At 41.0% G+C, this 16,898-nt stretch overlaps 1 protein-coding gene across 1 annotated transcript; it reads left to right on the forward strand.

Moving 5' to 3' along the window:
- The first annotated feature begins 7,635 nt into the window (after window positions 1–7,635).
- Window positions 7,636–16,212, forward strand: PPIC (peptidylprolyl isomerase C). The gene is made up of 5 exons (XM_021546252.3): window positions 7,636–7,931; window positions 11,970–12,083; window positions 12,540–12,633; window positions 14,283–14,467; window positions 15,644–16,212. The coding sequence occupies exons 1-5, from the start codon at window positions 7,641–7,643 to the stop codon at window positions 15,770–15,772; spliced, it is 813 nt and encodes a 270-aa protein (XP_021401927.2). The 5' UTR covers window positions 7,636–7,640; the 3' UTR covers window positions 15,773–16,212.
- Window positions 16,213–16,898: the final 686 nt, after the last annotated feature.

Here is a 16,898-nt window from a genome sequence, read left to right on the forward strand (position 1 = left end):
ATCTTGAAACAAATGACATATTTTCCTTCCACTTAAAACTATCCTGGCAGCAGTTCTTCCCTTGTTCTAGATGCTCAGGTCTTTTCAAAATGATCAGTGTTCATACAAAATCTCTCTAGATATTCAATACTTTCCTTATGATTTGTAAAGGAAAAACTCTTGTAATTTTCACTTTCCTTTTGAACAGCTTCATTTTCCCTTTTTATTACTGCAACATCATCTAGTATTTGGAAGGTCAGGGTGAAACACATTCACATGCTTTAGCACTACTGATTATGTTTGTTTTCTTCTGAATGTTACTCTTGGGTTGCCATTTACCTCCTGGACAATTAATGAGCTTTCACTGTTTCACTCTTCTTACATCCTTCTTTCCCTACCTTTCTCCTGCTCTGCCACCAAGAACAACAGTAATAATAATTGAAAATATCACATGAAAAGAACAAACCTGTGCCTATTCTTCACCACAGACATGTGATGGAATGCTACTTTTTTAGTTTCCCATTTCCATATTTGAGGAAGTTATTATCTTTTTTTCTTAAGAGCCTAGAAACATAGACTATATATTCTGATTTGCACCTCTGGGCATTATCAGGCTGGAAACGTAGATTTCTGGAACTTAAATTTAATGACAAAGACATAGTTTTCAAACACTCGTGCCTTCCTTTAGGTGTAAGTAGTTCCATGGCAAACAGATTGTAGCCATGATTTATGGACATGCAATAGCGTTTGGAGAACTGGAATGAACAACTTGCTATAACTTGAAGTAATATTTGGGGAAGGAAAAAAAAATTACGATCCTATGCAGTTTCATCTTTTTTTTTTTAACTGGATTTTAGTTTTTTGCCTTGAAAACAAAGAAATCTTACCATACATTTATTCACAGCTATGCTTTACTGAAAAAAAAAAAATCAGCTTTGTCCTAAGGGATCTTATGCAACCACAGATGCTATGAAAAACAGAATTTAAATGAATGACTATGTGCTAAATGAGATGTGCAATTACAGATAGCTCTGATATCCTGTAAACATATAGGTTTAAAATGGTTCTGCCTCCAGCTGCACTATTTTGAAAACACATTGCTGGTATCACCTAAATAAATGCTTTGACCATTAGAGTGGAAAGGGTGACACTTCAAATTGTGTTTGGATACAAAATTTAAAAAGCTTAAAAACTATTCACCAGAAGGAAGACACTTATCTGGAGCATAGGACATATTTATTTTGCATAAGTGCATCAGATGACAGGAGCAGTCTAAGCCATTTTACAAGTGGTTTAATAGAAGAGACAGCACATACAATACACTCCATCTTTCTGAAGTCACATAAAGGAAAGGGAAAAAAAAAAAACAAACCCAAACAAAACTTCCCATAAACCTCTTTCTTCATTATTCATGAGTACAATATACAGTGACTTACAATTTGCAGACCTTAAGCTGGTTTTTTTTAACTGTTGCATCTCAGAATCATATGTCAGGTCACAATAGCTCTGATCTTTTAACATTTTTAACCATTTTATAATGGTATATAATATACAGTGTGGCATTTCTTAGTCTTTATGGGATTAATGCTTGGCTTTAAACTTATGATTTTATTCTGCCAGTGATACATTAAATAAACAAGACAAGTAACACTATGTCAGTGTGAAACTTTATGGACAACGATCAGACCTGGAAGGGATGACACACTTTCAGTGATTCAGCCTTGAGAATCAAAAACCCATTTCAAAGTGAGAAAATAAAAATAAAAGCTCAGTTACAGCAGTCTTACAATTCTTACTCCAGGTTTTACCTTGGTAGCTATCAAGCAGTTAACACCAATGAACGTGTTTACAGAACCATAAAGCATTGTTACATGTATCAGAATTCCTTTACCTGTATAACATGATATACTAGAATAATTTTGATATGAAATATTTCTATATAATGACAACAAATTGTAGCTCACATCATGCCATAGTGCTGAAGAGAAGTCTAGAATTACTGCCAATGCTAGTACTACTAAAAATCAAAATCTGTTAGATTCTATATGGTCAATAGTTCTCTCTTCTGTACTCATTTTCAGTTGTAGAGAGCCTGTAAGAAACAATGAAACATCTCATTACCGACACTATTACTTAAATTGAAGACTGTCAAACAGTAGCAAATTATTCTTTTAAGAGGTTGGTGACTTCAAGAGACAAGCACCCACATAACACATCAGCTAGCTCTAAAATGCAACATGTTCTATACACCATAATACAAACACAAGATAGCTTAAGCATATTCTTTGAATGGGTTACACAATCTTTGCCACAACAGCCTTATGTCACTTGAACTACTTAAAAATAAAGGGAAAAAAAAAGCAAGATATGACAAAATGTGCTTATCTGTAGCTTCTACTCGTGTAAGGACAAAGGTAATATTTCAACTAAAAGTTATACATCCAGATGACACCTGCTCTAATACTTCACCCATGTGGAAAGATAGAAGGTATTGGGATTGTTAAGTCTACAAAGTCTAGGAAACAAAACTGAGGGAAGAAATTATAACAGTTTTTTCAAATCAACTTCATTGAAGAGGTGAAAAAATTGATCATAGCTAGGAAAGATGGAAAGATGGTTTCTGTTGTAGACCCTCTCTTGATTTTGCACCTTTTATTAAAATTTTAATATGGAGAAGCTGTCTCTGTGCAAAGTCACAGTGTATTCAGTGTAGTTTGCAGCACACTGTATCTAGCTGGTGTAAAGAGTTTGCAAAGATCTCCAAATTCTTCAAGAAAGCGATGAATAATTAAGGCAGAAAAATAAAGACGTTATAACAAGTTTTTACACATTGTCTAGCTTCATTGAACGGATTCCTTTCTTTTCACAGCTAACACAAAATTTACTGTCATGTCAAACTTTTGTGTACTTCCAATTTGATAGCCATGACATCAAACTCCTACAAAAAGAACATGTACTTCTTTTATCATCAGGAAGATATTTTGTTGTGTAAAATTGACTTTTCACTGAGCGTATTAAGTTTCTGCCTCTTTTCAAGATTTCCTCTTTAAACATTGTTTTATCTTCTTCCAAAAATTATTTAGCAGCATCACCAGTATGCATAAACTTTCCAAGATAATATAAACCAGATCCCATCTCCTCATCTTGCTGTTTTTAAATATCTTCAGTGCTATCAAGCACTCCTTTCATTCTTTCTGACTGCCCTCTTGTACATGAATGAAACATATTTACATGTCAATAAAAGGGAAGTCATCCTTGCAAACACCAATATTTTTATTGAGGGAGAGTGAAAGGGAACTCTTGCAAGTACTGCAACTTGATAGTGTAGTTCAGCATACCTACACCTACATATACTCTGTACAAAGGAGTATGAAATTAAGGAGCCTCTCAGCCAGATCATCTTTTTTGTGTCTTCCCAGCTCCTTGCTCATTCTTCTGCACCTCCTGGTTTGAATCAATGTACTACTCTAACTGATTTACTCAGAGAAAATACAGTCTCATCATCCAGCCTTTCAAATTGAAAACCTGGAATTAGCCTTGGCTCCACCTTTTTCCTTATTTCTTTACACATTCACCGGGTGACCCACATACATTTGAAGTAACAAAAATGTTTTGTCCCATGAATGACAAAATTAAAAATACTTCAAATTAAAAGACTAAATGGTTTAGGTCAGATATTAAGAAAATTGTTTATGGTAGAGGTGGTGAGGCACTGGAGCAGGCTGCCCAGAGAAGCTGTGGCTGCCCCATTTCTGGAAGAGTTCATGGCCAGGTTGGATGGACTCCGAGCAACCTGGTCCAATGAAAGCAGTACCTGCTCATGGCAAGGGAGTTGGAACTAGATGATCTTTAAGGTTCCTTCCAACTCAAATCATTCTATGCTTCTATGATTCTCTAAAAAGAGATGGAAATGGTAAATTCACAACTCCTGGATTTTAACTGTGGAGACTTAATTGATGAGATACATATGTAGAAAATACTTCTGTCACTATTTGACAGAATCCTTAACTATTGCCTAATGATTTTATACAGCAATAAAGATTTTTTAAAGTTTATATCCAACTGCTGGAACAAACCAATAAGCATTTGGACTTTGTTATATTTCTGCAGTAAATCTTGATGCTAGAGTTAGTTGAGCACCATTGCTATGTGTTTGCAGCACAAGGAAGGCAGATGAATCATAATATTAAATTCTCAGTACCTTATCAAACTGGCAGAGACTGTAAACACATAAGCAGTTTACTCTGAGTAAACTCTCATACTAACATACCTTCTGAAAAGGCAGTGACATATTAAAGAATATACCATATGAGACATGTTTCCTTTTGGGCCTGCTTTGTTATTTAAAGGATATTACTGTGCAATATTGTGCTCATTAGCAATGGGATCAGAGAAGTGCCACATGCACCTACACACACATGAATTAATTTTGATTTACTAAAATGAACAGATCTCAATAGCTACAGGATAAATGTCTTGTACCATGCACTGAAGCCCTATATCCCCTAGTGATGATGGCAGTCCCCAGGCGCAGGGCTTTGGTAAAACCCTCAGTTGTACAAAATGCCAGCACAAAATTCAGACGTCAAAGTTAAGTCCTAGGTTAGTCCAGATCACTCTTTGACTCAGGAACTACAAGTATGTTTTACACCTCTTGAGGAAAAAGGATCTATTTGTGTCAGTCATCAATTAAGCAAGATGATAATTAGGTGTTTCTACTCATGTGTTATGTAATGTGGAATCTGTAACCATGCCCTCTGCTGTGCCTGGGAAATTAAATTTTACTGTAGTCGTCTGATGAGAAATCTTGTTACACTCAGATACACTTGTGCAGGCAGCTTGTGAGCAGAATGGAAAAGAGCAGAAAAGTTACATCCCCTATGAAAAACAGTCTGTGATCACCCCATAGAGTCAAAAGTGAGTATCAGGGTATGCTATGTTTTGAATTGGATGAGGAATGACTTTTGAATTGGATCTTTCCAATGTACCAGCTTACTGTGTTTGTTTCAGAGAAGCCTTGCCACACATAAATGAGATGACTGACAAGCGTCTACATGAGAGAACATGTTCTACAAACATGCCTGAACTCTTCAAGTGTTGTAAGCATTTGGTCAGCTGCGCAAGCCACCTGAAAACACACAGCGAAGACATTCTCTGTTCATGCAAAAATGCACTCTTTCACTCTTTGCTGCCCAAAACCAGCTGGATGGCCAGGCCCAGGGAGTGGAGGTGAATGGAGTTAGATCCAGTCCTAAGTGCTGTTCCCCAGGGCTCAGCTGGGGACAGCCTTGTTTAAAATATTTACCCATGATCTGGATGCAGGGATCAAGTGCACCCTCTGTCAGTTTGCAGATGACACTAAGTTGGGTAGCAGTGTTGATCTGCTGGACTGTAGGCTCTGTTGAGGGATCTGGTCAGGCTGGATGGGCTGATGGCAGGATTACAAGGTTTAACAGAGGAAGTGCCAGGTCATGCACTTTGGTCACAACCCAAGCAGTGCTACAGGCTGGGGGCAGAGAGGCTGGAAAGTGGCCCAGTATTAAAGAACCTGGGTGTGCTGGTCAACAGAGGCAGAACATGAGCCAACTGTGCTCAGGTGGCCAGAAAAAAATGGTATAAGCCTGTATAAAAAATGGTGTGGCCAACATGACCAAGAAAGAGACTGTCACCCTGTATTCGGCAGTGGTGAGGCCATCTCAAAATCTGGGTTAAGTTTTGGACCCCTCACTACAAGAAATATGTTGAAGTGCTGAAGTGTGTCCAGAGAAGGTCAACAAAGGTGGGGAACAGTCTGTTGCGTAGGTCTGATAAGGAGCAGCTGAGGGAGCTGGGGATGTTCAGCCTGGAGAAAATGATAACCAGGCAGTCACCTGATCACTCTTTACAACAACCTGAAAGGAGGCTGTAGCAAGGGCATTAGCCTCTTTCTTGCAAGCAGAAAGAATTAGGACAAGAGGAAATATCCCTAAACTAGAGGCTTAAGTTGGATATTATGAAAAATTTTTCCATGAAAAGGGCTGTTAAGCACTGAACAGGCTGTCCAGAGAAGTGTTAGAATCACCATCTCTGGAGGTATTTAAAAGACATGTGGATGTGGTGCCTAAGGACATGGTTAACTGCTGGGCTTGGCAGTGCTGGTTTAATGGCTGGACTCTATGATCCAAATAAATTCCATAAGTCTGTGGCTATTGTCTCTACTTGTCAGCTGAGGCACAGTCTCAAACTGAGGGGTTCGGCAGACATGTAGTGCACATACAGTAGTGCAGAGCACATTCTCCCTTGGGCACTGCACCTGAGCTCTGGGCTGACTTTGTAATTGTCTGTGTAAGTACTACGCCATACACCCAGAACTACAGAGCTGCTGGCTTTAAGCCTGAGTGCATTTACATAAGCCACTGACAGCTTCCTGCTTGCAGTATATTGGCATCTATTTTAACTTTCATATGCTGGCAGCTGAGAGGCCACAAAATTTCAATGTGTGCTATAATTTACATATTTTCTAGGGACTGCGGCAGCAACTCATGAAAATGAAAATCATCATGAAAATTATTATTTTAGCACGCAATGGCTTGGGAGAAACATTTGTGTTTGATGAATGCTGTTTATTGTCCAAAGTCAGAGGCACAAGCTGGCATGGGTGCTAAGCAGTGCATCACCACTGCTAACACAAATGAACCCAAAAGTATTACAAGTGCCTCACAGGCTCCTGTTTCTACTCAACACATTAAATACAACAAACATAAAAGACCAATGACCCACTCTCAAATCATAGTATCAGAGAACTGGTCAGGTTGGAAGGGACCACAGGGTTGTCCTAGAGTACATGGCACAGGATTGCACCCAGATGGTTCTTCACTATTTCCAGTAAGGGAGACTCTGCAATCCCTCTGGGCAATCTATTCCAATGTGCAGTCATCTGCACAGTAAAGAAGTACTTGCTTGTAATCAGGTTGACCATCCTGTGCATCAGTTTCTGCCTGTTGCCTCTTATCCCATTGTGGGCACCACCAAGCAGAGCCTTCTTGACACTCTCCCTTCAGATACTCATAGACACTGATGTGGTCCCATCTCAGTCATCCTTTCTCCAGGCTGAACAGGGCCAGCTGTCTCAGCTTTTCCTCGTAAGACACATGCTCCAGTCCCTTTCTTGCCCTGTGCTGGACCCACTCCAGAAGCTCCACACTTCTCTTATGCTGAAGAGCCCAGCACTGGAGAGGGCAATCCAGATGTGTTCTCACCGGGGCTGAGGAGCACCATCACCTCCCTCCCCTTGCTGGCACCACTCTTTCGAATGCAGCCCAGGATACCATTGCCCTTTCCAACAAGGGTACACTGCTGGCTCAAACTCTTAAGCGTTGGTTTTGCTACTTCACCCACGTGTGGGACCCTGCTGGGTGCACAGCCTGGCCGAAGCCGAAGGACTTCTCCGGGGTCCAGCAGCCGCCGCTGGGCGAGGCTGGCCCGGGGGAAGGCACAGGGCTCCCGCCACGCCTCAGGACCCGCCCCACGTCCGGCTGGGGCGCCGGGACCCGAGCTCAGCCCCCGGGCGTGTCACCGCTTCAGCCGGGATGGGTGACGGCTTCTCCAGGATGGGTGACCAATCCCTGGCATGCGTGACCGGATGAGTGATCGCCCCCTGGCATAGATGGCCATTCCTCCGGATGGATGATGGCTCGTCAGGACGGATAACCGCTCCCTGGGATGGGTGGCTTCTGCTCCGGATGGGGCACCTCTGCCCCGAGGCTGACGGTCTTTCCCCGGGGCCGGACCACAGGCCGCTCCCCGAGCCCCCCGCCCCGGGCGGGAGGAGCCGCCCTTCCCCGGCGCAGGCGCCGCAGCGCTCGGCCGGCGCCATGGCCCGCGGGGCGCTGCTGGGCGCCGTGGCCTGTCTGTGCTTCCTGGCCCCCGCGGCCGAGGCCTTCAGGAGGAGGGGACCCAGCGTGACAGCTAAGGTGACTCTCGCCCGCGGCTGGAGCGGCCGCCGGAAAGCCTCAGGACGCGTCGGGCGGGGCCCGCGGCTGCGATGTCCCGCGGCCGGGATGTGCCGGGAGGAGCCGGCCGGCCTCTGCCCTGCCCCACTCCCACACCGGCCCCGCGCCGCGTCCCGGGCACCGAGGGCTCGGGCCGGGCTTGGTCTAACGCCAGAACTTCACCGTTTTAATAGGTTTTCTTGGCTGGTTGGTTACTTGGTTTTTAACCCCTTTGCGCATGCCGCCTTTCTGTAGGCGCTGGCACACCGTAGGGTTCGGGCCAGCATAGCCTCCCTTTGGCTTGCAGAAGTGGAAACTTTTAAATTCTTCATCCCTCCAGCGCTGCGGCAGCCTCTGCTGCTGCCAGGGCAGTTTGTGGCTGCTGGTGTTGCCAGGCTCCCCGAGCAGGACCGGGTTTAACTGCGCAAGGGCTCGCCTGTGCCATGGGTTTAATTAATTCCTCCCTGCCCTCTCTCCTGAAACTCTTGGAGAGGATCCAGCAGAGGGCTACTGAGTTGGTCAGGGGAGTGGAGCATCACTCTTGCCGGAAAGGCTGGGGGAGCTGGGCTTGTTCAGCCCGGAGAAGGAAGAACTGAGAAAAGGGCCTTATCAATGTCTATGAGTGTGTGAGGGGAGGGTGCCAAGAGGACGGACCAGGCTCTGCTCTGCCAAGCTGATGCACAGGAAGTTCCATCTGAATATCAGGAAGGACTTCTTTACTGTGCAGGTGACTGAGCAGTAGGAACAGATTGCTTAGAGAGGCTGTAGAGTTTCCCTCACAGGAGATATCCAAGAACCATCTGGACACACTTTTCTGCTGTGTGCTCTGTTGATGGCCCTGGTTGAGCGGAGAGGTTGGGCTAGATGACTTGCTGTGTCCTTTCCACTTTGACCGATTCTGTCATTGTGTGAAGCTCTTGGTATTTGGAGCAAATTGGTATTTGTTGGCCCCGTAGGAGGTGTACGTGGTGCGTGCAAGGTGCTGCCAGCAGAGATCCATGGATCTGGGATCCATGGGGCTCAGTACTGCAGGGCCCTGGGCAGGCAGGATGGATGGGTTGTGTGTCTGTGGCACACACGGGCGTTGCAATGGCACTGCCCAGGAGATGGACTTGTGGGCTGTGGGGCTGGCTGGCAGGATAGAGATGCACCTAACTACTGCAGCATAACAGCATCTCTTTCCAAAAAATGTTTGTTTGGTGGTGGAGGTGGACTGTCCCAACTTTGGAATTCCATGTTTCAGCCCCCAGGTGTTTTTCCACCTGCGGAAAGGAGAGAGAATTTGCCCATGCTGGAAAAAGACACCTACACTGATGAAAGTGTGACAGGGAAGGACAGAGTCAGAACTGCTTCCTCTAGTATGGCTTCAGCATCCTAAGCCCTGGGCCATGCTTTTGTCTCTGTACTTCATTGCCACTGTTGTCTGCAACTGCTTGTAGTTTCATTGCGATGGACTTCTAGATTTTAATTTTTTTTCTGGGGGGGTGGGGGGTAAATTTGACCTACAAGTAATCTTCTGGAAATATATTCCCATTTAATTATGCATAAATGCATAATTCTTCTTCATTCCTTCTGCGTGGACTATAATTTTATGCTCTTCTCTAATTGTTGTGGCACATAAAGAATTGCATTGCCAATTTTTCATGTCCTAGGCAGTGACTTTACAAGGCTCACACCATTTTTCTCTCTTCCAGTTTTAAGTAGTTTTCTGTAACCTTCTTCATATAAAAGATATTTCATACTTGTTGAGCATCTGTTCTTCCCATTTTCTTGCATTTTTTTAGGCTGGTTTTATCATTCTGCGATAGAGAGGTCAGAATTACATGCAGCACTCAGGGTGTGAACTCAGAGTACGGATGTAGCTATGCCCGTCTCTTTACTGTATCCATTTTAATTATTTCTAGTATTTGTTTTCCTTCTCTGACCTTCACAAGCCCAAAGCCAAACCTTTCACTAAACTACTCAGGATGATTCCATTTGGCCCCCTTGTTGGGGCCCTTATTGTGGTTCTATATAATATACAGTATTTTTGCACTTACGAGGTTATTACATTACCTGGTCTCTAAGAATCATGCGATCTTCCTTTCAAAGTCACTTTAGTTTCCTTGAATAATTGAATGCTTTTGTCCATTTTTTCAATTAGATGTACAGCATCTGGTGTAAATTATATATGAATATTTGTGTAAATATGAATATATGAATATTTTATGAGAACCAGCCATTCTTACTGGTGTATTTTTTTTCAGAATTTCAGTCTTGAAATACTTAACTGTAGATTGTAAACACTATTAAATATTTATAAAAATATTAATAAGACTGAAAATTTGTAATATTTATTTTCTTTCAAAGTTTTTGGTGAAGAATTTGGCCAGATGCTTTTTGAGATTTAAAAGTGCTGTATCAACCAGCTCAGAAGTGTCTACATGCTTACTGAATTTCCAGAGAACCTGTGGAAATACACTCATAAGAACATAGCTTTCTCTATACAGAAATAATGTCAAGGGCTACCAGATGTTTCTGTACTTGATTTTGTGGCCAAAAATGTGCAGAGACACATTTTTAAAAGTACTAGGTTTGCTGCTTAGGCAAGCAGCAGTGCCACGTATGAAACCCTGTGGCTGTGCTAGGTTTACAGCATATGACAAACTTGTCTCCTTGTGCTGTCAACAAAGTGTGTGATGTTCCTGCCCTGTGGGGTAATTGTTTGGTAGCCTTGGTCTTGTTACTTATATATGCCTATGTATTTCAGGCATAGAAGAACATTTCCAGGCAAAATAGACAGGCAGTGGGTTTAGCAAATGTAGGAAGGTAATACCCCTTACCTGCATAACCCTGGTGGCACAATTCAGAGAGGTTTGTTTATAAAACCGTTAAAACGTTAGTGAAAGTGTGCTGTTAATACTTTGGGAGCCACACATCTATGAGGCATGTTATTCAGTGCCAAGTACCAAGGAAATGAATGAGGTGTATCAAAAGGAATTTTATTTCCTTTATAGTGCTTTTATAGTGTTAGCCAAAAGTTCAACAGTCAAAACCACATAGAAGATCAAGAAATGGTAGAAAAGTTTAGTAGGAGAGCGTGAAAGAGACATTCACACTGGAGAGACTGTGGTCATTTATTATCATTATTGGACTAATTTCTTAGCATTACAGACAAGTAATACTTGGTTGAGTGCCACAAGGAACAGCAAATACCACATCATAGGAATACACATTGCTGTTTCCTAGAAGTTGTAATAGTCATTATGTAACTTTTTCAGAACTCCAGAATGCCTCATTTCCTGACAGCTGTTCCTATTTTCAGTAATTATTGGAACATTTTTGTACATTCAAATATGCATTCATAGATAAAATGTCTTGTAACTCATTTGTCTTTTTAAAGATGCTTTTCAATGAAATATACATTGAAGATTTAGGCAATCAGCTGAATAATCTGGCCTGCTTATTTCTCTGCTGGGTTTGAATTCATGTTTAGGAAGGCAACTGCTTGCTTGAGCCATAAGATTTTCTTCCCACTGTTTGTCAATTCAACGGAATTTAGGCTTTTGTGTATACGTACTGATGCCTAAAACATTGACCATTATGAATAGATAGCAAGTGGTCATTTGTGGGGAGTATCAGTACTATAGTTCCTTGTTATTTTCCCCCATATGGGAATAGAATAGTTGTTCTTCCTTACTTTCATTTTCATTTTTTTTTTCATTCAGCTTTAAAGATGTACATGTTTGGGAAAAATCTTCTTGAACACTATCTTCAAACTTGAGATACAGCAGTCTCACCAAGCCATTAAAAGCAGTAAGAATCAAAACATATAGTCATGGGTTCTCAAACAGTTTTCTGCATAACCTTATTTTGTTGGCTCTGAAAGGACTTCTCTGAAACAGCACCCTTAGGAATTGCAGGATACTATTTACACAGACCAGCCAGAAATAATTTCTTACCACCTTGCTCTTTGAAAAGCTTGGCTGTTTGCTGTGCTCACATCTTTATCACTTTTGTTCCCTTCACAAAAATATTTAGGTGTTCTTTGATGTGAAGATTGGAGACAAAGATGTTGGCAGAATTGTAATTGGATTGTTTGGAAAAGTTGTCCCAAAGACCGTGGAGAACTTCATTGCATTGGCAACTGGAGAAGTACGTTTGGTTTTGGGAAGGCAGTATCTGTTTAATGCTGTTGCAGTTGCAAACTGTCAATCTTCATTCACTGGAGCTTGTACACAGGTGCTGTCCCCAAGGATGTGCACTAGTGTGTGTCTTCTCAGGTCCTTGGTTCACAAGATGTAATTACGAGATGCTGGATATGAGCACATCAATCTCTCCCTGCCTTGCAGATCTAGCATGTGGAGTTACTGTGGTCAAATACCAGTCAAATAAAGACAATGGCTTTGATCACCTGAATAAATACCTTCTTTGTGGCAGTGCAGTCCAGCTGTGTTTGCATGCACCTCAGTTTAATGTGTTTCTTGACAGTATTATATTCCTTGGTAGTTTGTTCTGTGAAATCTAGCTGTTCACAACTTGTGTATTTTCATATGACAGTATATAGAACTGGATGTTATATTCATTTAAAATATTATTTCATTTTCTTAGAGAGGATATGGATACCAAGGAAGTAAATTTCATCGAGTGATCAAAGACTTCATGATTCAAGGAGGAGACTTTACAGCTGGAGATGGATCAGGAGGTAACATACCTAGTATCTTCCAGGTTCCCTTTTCTTTGTTCAAATGTCTGCTGAAAGTATGGGCAAACCAGCATATTCCTTCATAGTTTCTGCTCATATAAATGAAAAAACACCAAACCAGCCCATATTTATTTTAGAGCATCTAGTACTTTTCCAAGTGTCTTGTAGCCTAAGCTGCAGCTGTTTCGATTATCTGATTTATAAATATGTGTAGCTCTTCCTTTGTCCTCAATTTTTGCAGATAGCTCTTTTCTCTATGTGACTTGTCCCCATTCAAGAAGTATGGCTTTGTGTGCTGGGCTGGAGCCACGTGACCAGCTGAGCTGCTTCTGCAACTTACCGTCTCCAAAAGATGGATGTCTCCACCCTTCCCCTGCTCTGGCTTTGTGACAGCGCTCCTTCCCTGAGGCATTCACTGATTGCGTGTATAGGTGAACCAGTTCAAGTCATCCAGCAGAAGTCTAATCTGTGATGAAACAGTGAAAGCGCATAGAGGGAAGGCACGTAGGGAAGGAGGAGGCTGTCCTCTGTAGCCTCAGCTCAGTCTGTTCTGACGAACCTCTGAAATGTGCTGTGAGAAGGAATTTCTTAACAGGAAGAGAGAAAGAAATCAGAAGATGAGAGTCATGCCCTCTCATTTTTTCTCTTACTAAAACTGAAACCATAAACTTGCTGGTGCTGAGAGTCCTGCCTGTGTGTATCACTTCTTCCTCCTGAGCCTCCAGAAGAACAGTTCAGTACACTCAGAGGGGCAATGCCAGCACAGCATCTCTTGCACTGCACTCAATCTGGCTGCAGATCTCTTCCTTTACATGCACATTCTTGACATGCTATGATTTTAACTGTCTGCATGAACTGTTAGTGATTGTGCTGCTGGGATAGAATGGAATACACATGTTCCTTTTCCTAGCAGTCAGCAATGGGGAAGACCATAATACCAAAGACACAGTTTTAGCATTAAAGGTAGGCAGCATTTTTTTCCTGCTGATGTTGTTTATTGGGATAGCATTTGGTGGTGCTGGGAACGGTGTCCCCATTGTGCTAGGCACTGCACAAGTAGAGTTAGGCAGACAGCCTCTGCTTTTCAGAGTGATGGTGGTTTAACCATGACTGATGTGTTTTCTCTCTTAACTATTAGAAACATCAGAATCTTTATGTTGTGGTTGTACACATACACACCAAGTATTTTAGTCTAACTTCCATTTGGTTTTCATATGCTTCTAAACATGCCTAAAGCAATTTCTTACCATAAGGGAAAGGTTTAAATACTGAAATTGTCACAAAACCTGGCATTCTTATTGTTAGTGGCCATAAGTATGTGCTTTAATTTGCTCAACAGGATGAAGCATACTGTTGTTCAGTGGTCTGTAAACCATATCTTTGAAGGTGTTTAGGTTGCTTAAATTCAAGTGATAAAGCATCATGAGCTTTTACTGTTCTTTCCTTATGCGTGGTGGTTTAACTTACCTTTACACACAAAATTATTTTAGTTATGGAGTTGCTGATGGTTGAACAGTGATGCTGCTGTGTTTACTCAGTCAGTCTTCAAGTCCTGAATTCATACTTAATTTTCCCCATTTTTGAACAAAAAGGGGCTTTTGTTTGATTTATTTTTTTTAAGTTTGCTTTCTTTTTTTTTTTTGTCATAGGAAGAAGCATCTATGGAGAAAGGTTTCCTGATGAGAACTTCAAACTCAAACACTATGGAATTGGATGGGTTAGCATGGCTAATTCTGGCCCAGACACCAATGGATCCCAATTTTTCATCAGTGTGACAAAGCCTTCCTGGTTAGATGGAAAACACGTAGTATTTGGCAAAGTCCTTGATGGAATGGTAAGTTTAAAGTATTGGTTTATCTAGACAAATTGTGCCCCATTATACCATGGCTCAGAAACAGTTGCCTGTTCATCTAATATGTACACGGTAGAAGATGATTGTGAAGAACTCCAGCTGGATGATTTAGAACTGAAATAACAGAAATAGAAACCTGTACCATGCTTTTGCCTTTCACAGCCCTTATTTCAGACTGCTAAACACTAACACCTTTGCAAATTACAAATGGAGAAAGTTCAACTCCTCCTTTCAGTAACACTGTTACCCATGAAATAATTGTTTTTCTACAGGCTAAAATCAAATTTTGTAGCACACGCAAGTTATGGGAAACACTTTTTAGAAGCATGGTAATGTAAAGCAGGCAAACACAAACTGATGAGAGGCCAAATAGCATTTTAAACTAAAAAAATATATTTTCAAGTGATTATACTTTTATTAGTCTGGTTCTCCTTACAAATTACTGCTTTTTAATCTGTGTTTTGAAATTATTGGGGAAAACACGAACTGCTGGATGGACTTGGAGGAGTTTGAAAATTTCATCAGAATACTTGCCCTTTACTCCCACATTCATACTGAATTCCATTTTCATGATCTACAGTAGTAGATGTAAATTTTTGAGAAGGTATTTAGACTTAAGTTTCAATTTAGTCAGATTAATGGACAAATATCAAAAACCAAGTTGTCAATATACCTACATTAATTTTGTCCTTTAAAAAGATTGGTGCCACACTAAAAATATGTATGTGTGTGTTATATGATAAAGGTAAAAGCAGTAATAAGATTTGTGGAAGCACAGTTATGCTGTACAATTAGAAAAATAATAATGCTTGCTTTTTCTGATCTCTGGATTCACTTTCTGCTCAGAGGCCACAAACAGAATCCTGTATGTGCCAGCTTAATTAGCTGAATGTACATTTTCAATTGCCCCTTCAAAATGTTTTTGTTGGCTGAAAGATTTTCTAGGAGGACAAACAGCCTTCCCTGTGCTTCTGTCAACTGTGTGTGATTTACAGAGCAGCACAATTGCCAATGTGGGAAGAAAAGGTAGTTGACAGGGTAGAAGTCTTTGTTCACAAGTTGGTTAATAAGCAGTGATGTTTCCGTGGCTCCAGACTTCAGCCACTGGAGTTTGTTTTGCTAAAATGAACCTTTCTGTTTTCTTTTTTTGTTTGACAGTCTGTGGTGCACTCAATAGAACTTCAGCAGACAGATGAACATGATCGGCCCCTTCAAGACTGTGTGATTGTGAACAGTGGCAAAATAGCTGTAAAGGAACCATTTGTAGTTGAAGTTGGTGACTGGTGAGACCAATAGCCAGCATGGGAAGTAAAACTTAATCACTTCTCTTTAATGCTGGCTTTTGACCAATCTCAATGATCCACTGAGTTTTCTTCTCTAAACATATGAAGTTACATTTAGGCAATGCTTATAATTTGCCAAATACAGAAGAGGTAAGACTATTTCTATAACAACTTGTTGGAGCTGCCACTCCTTGAAATTCAAGACATATCCCACAAATTTTTAGATCTTGCAGAAATAGTCTTTTAATGAAAAATTATAGCAGTAATTCTAATTTTCCAGGGTTTAAAATATAGTAATTTTGTTCTGTTTGGAACTTTTAGCAATATTTGTTTTTGTTTTTTCAACTGAAAATATTTACTGTAACACTACCAGCATTACTAAAAACTTTTAAAAAAAATAAAATATATAAGTGTTTTGAATAAATAAACTTTACTTTCAGATAAGTACTTCAGATAATTTTTTACTCCACCCCGCAAGGTTTTTTTTCTCACCTCAGCTGATTCCACAAAATATGTGGGGGGTTTTGCTTTCCAGGAGATAAGGTTGTAAGGTTAGAGGAGAGATGGAAAATTTTCTTAATCTAAATATGTCAGATAAAGTCCCTACTGTCTTTCAGAGAACCACAGTATTCAGATACTATTCTGCGATCAAGAACAAGCATCTTTTCTGTCTATTATTGAATAAGGTAATCAGTTAGAAACTGATTAAAACAGAAGAACTTTTGTTTCACAGCATGGTGAATTTTGTAACACAACTAATGTTACTTGTGTTAAAGCTCAGATGTTTTTTCTTTATGTTTTTTTCTGTAAGTTTGAGAACTTCAGGTTCGTTTTCTTTTGTGATGCTTCATAAATACTCTTAAGCTGACAACTGGTAGATTTCAGAGAAAGTGTAGGGTAACACTTAAGAGACATCTGTGTTAAGTTCAGGGCAGAGATGTGGATTTTTTCCTTTTGAGTTGACTCTTTTACAGCTCAAGATGGAAGAGGCAGTACCAAGATCTGATGAAGGGCTCATCCACTTGTACCACGGGCAGGCAGCCCATCACTCCTCTTTGTAGTGTGTAGTTTCCTGAAAGGTGTCCTGAAGGAGCTCTGAGGTATCCAGAGGCGAAGTGATTCAGGGTAGG

This window comes from Lonchura striata, chromosome Z, assembly GCF_046129695.1.
Source record: "Lonchura striata isolate bLonStr1 chromosome Z, bLonStr1.mat, whole genome shotgun sequence".
In the NCBI taxonomy this organism is placed as follows: Eukaryota; Metazoa; Chordata; class Aves; order Passeriformes; family Estrildidae; genus Lonchura; species Lonchura striata.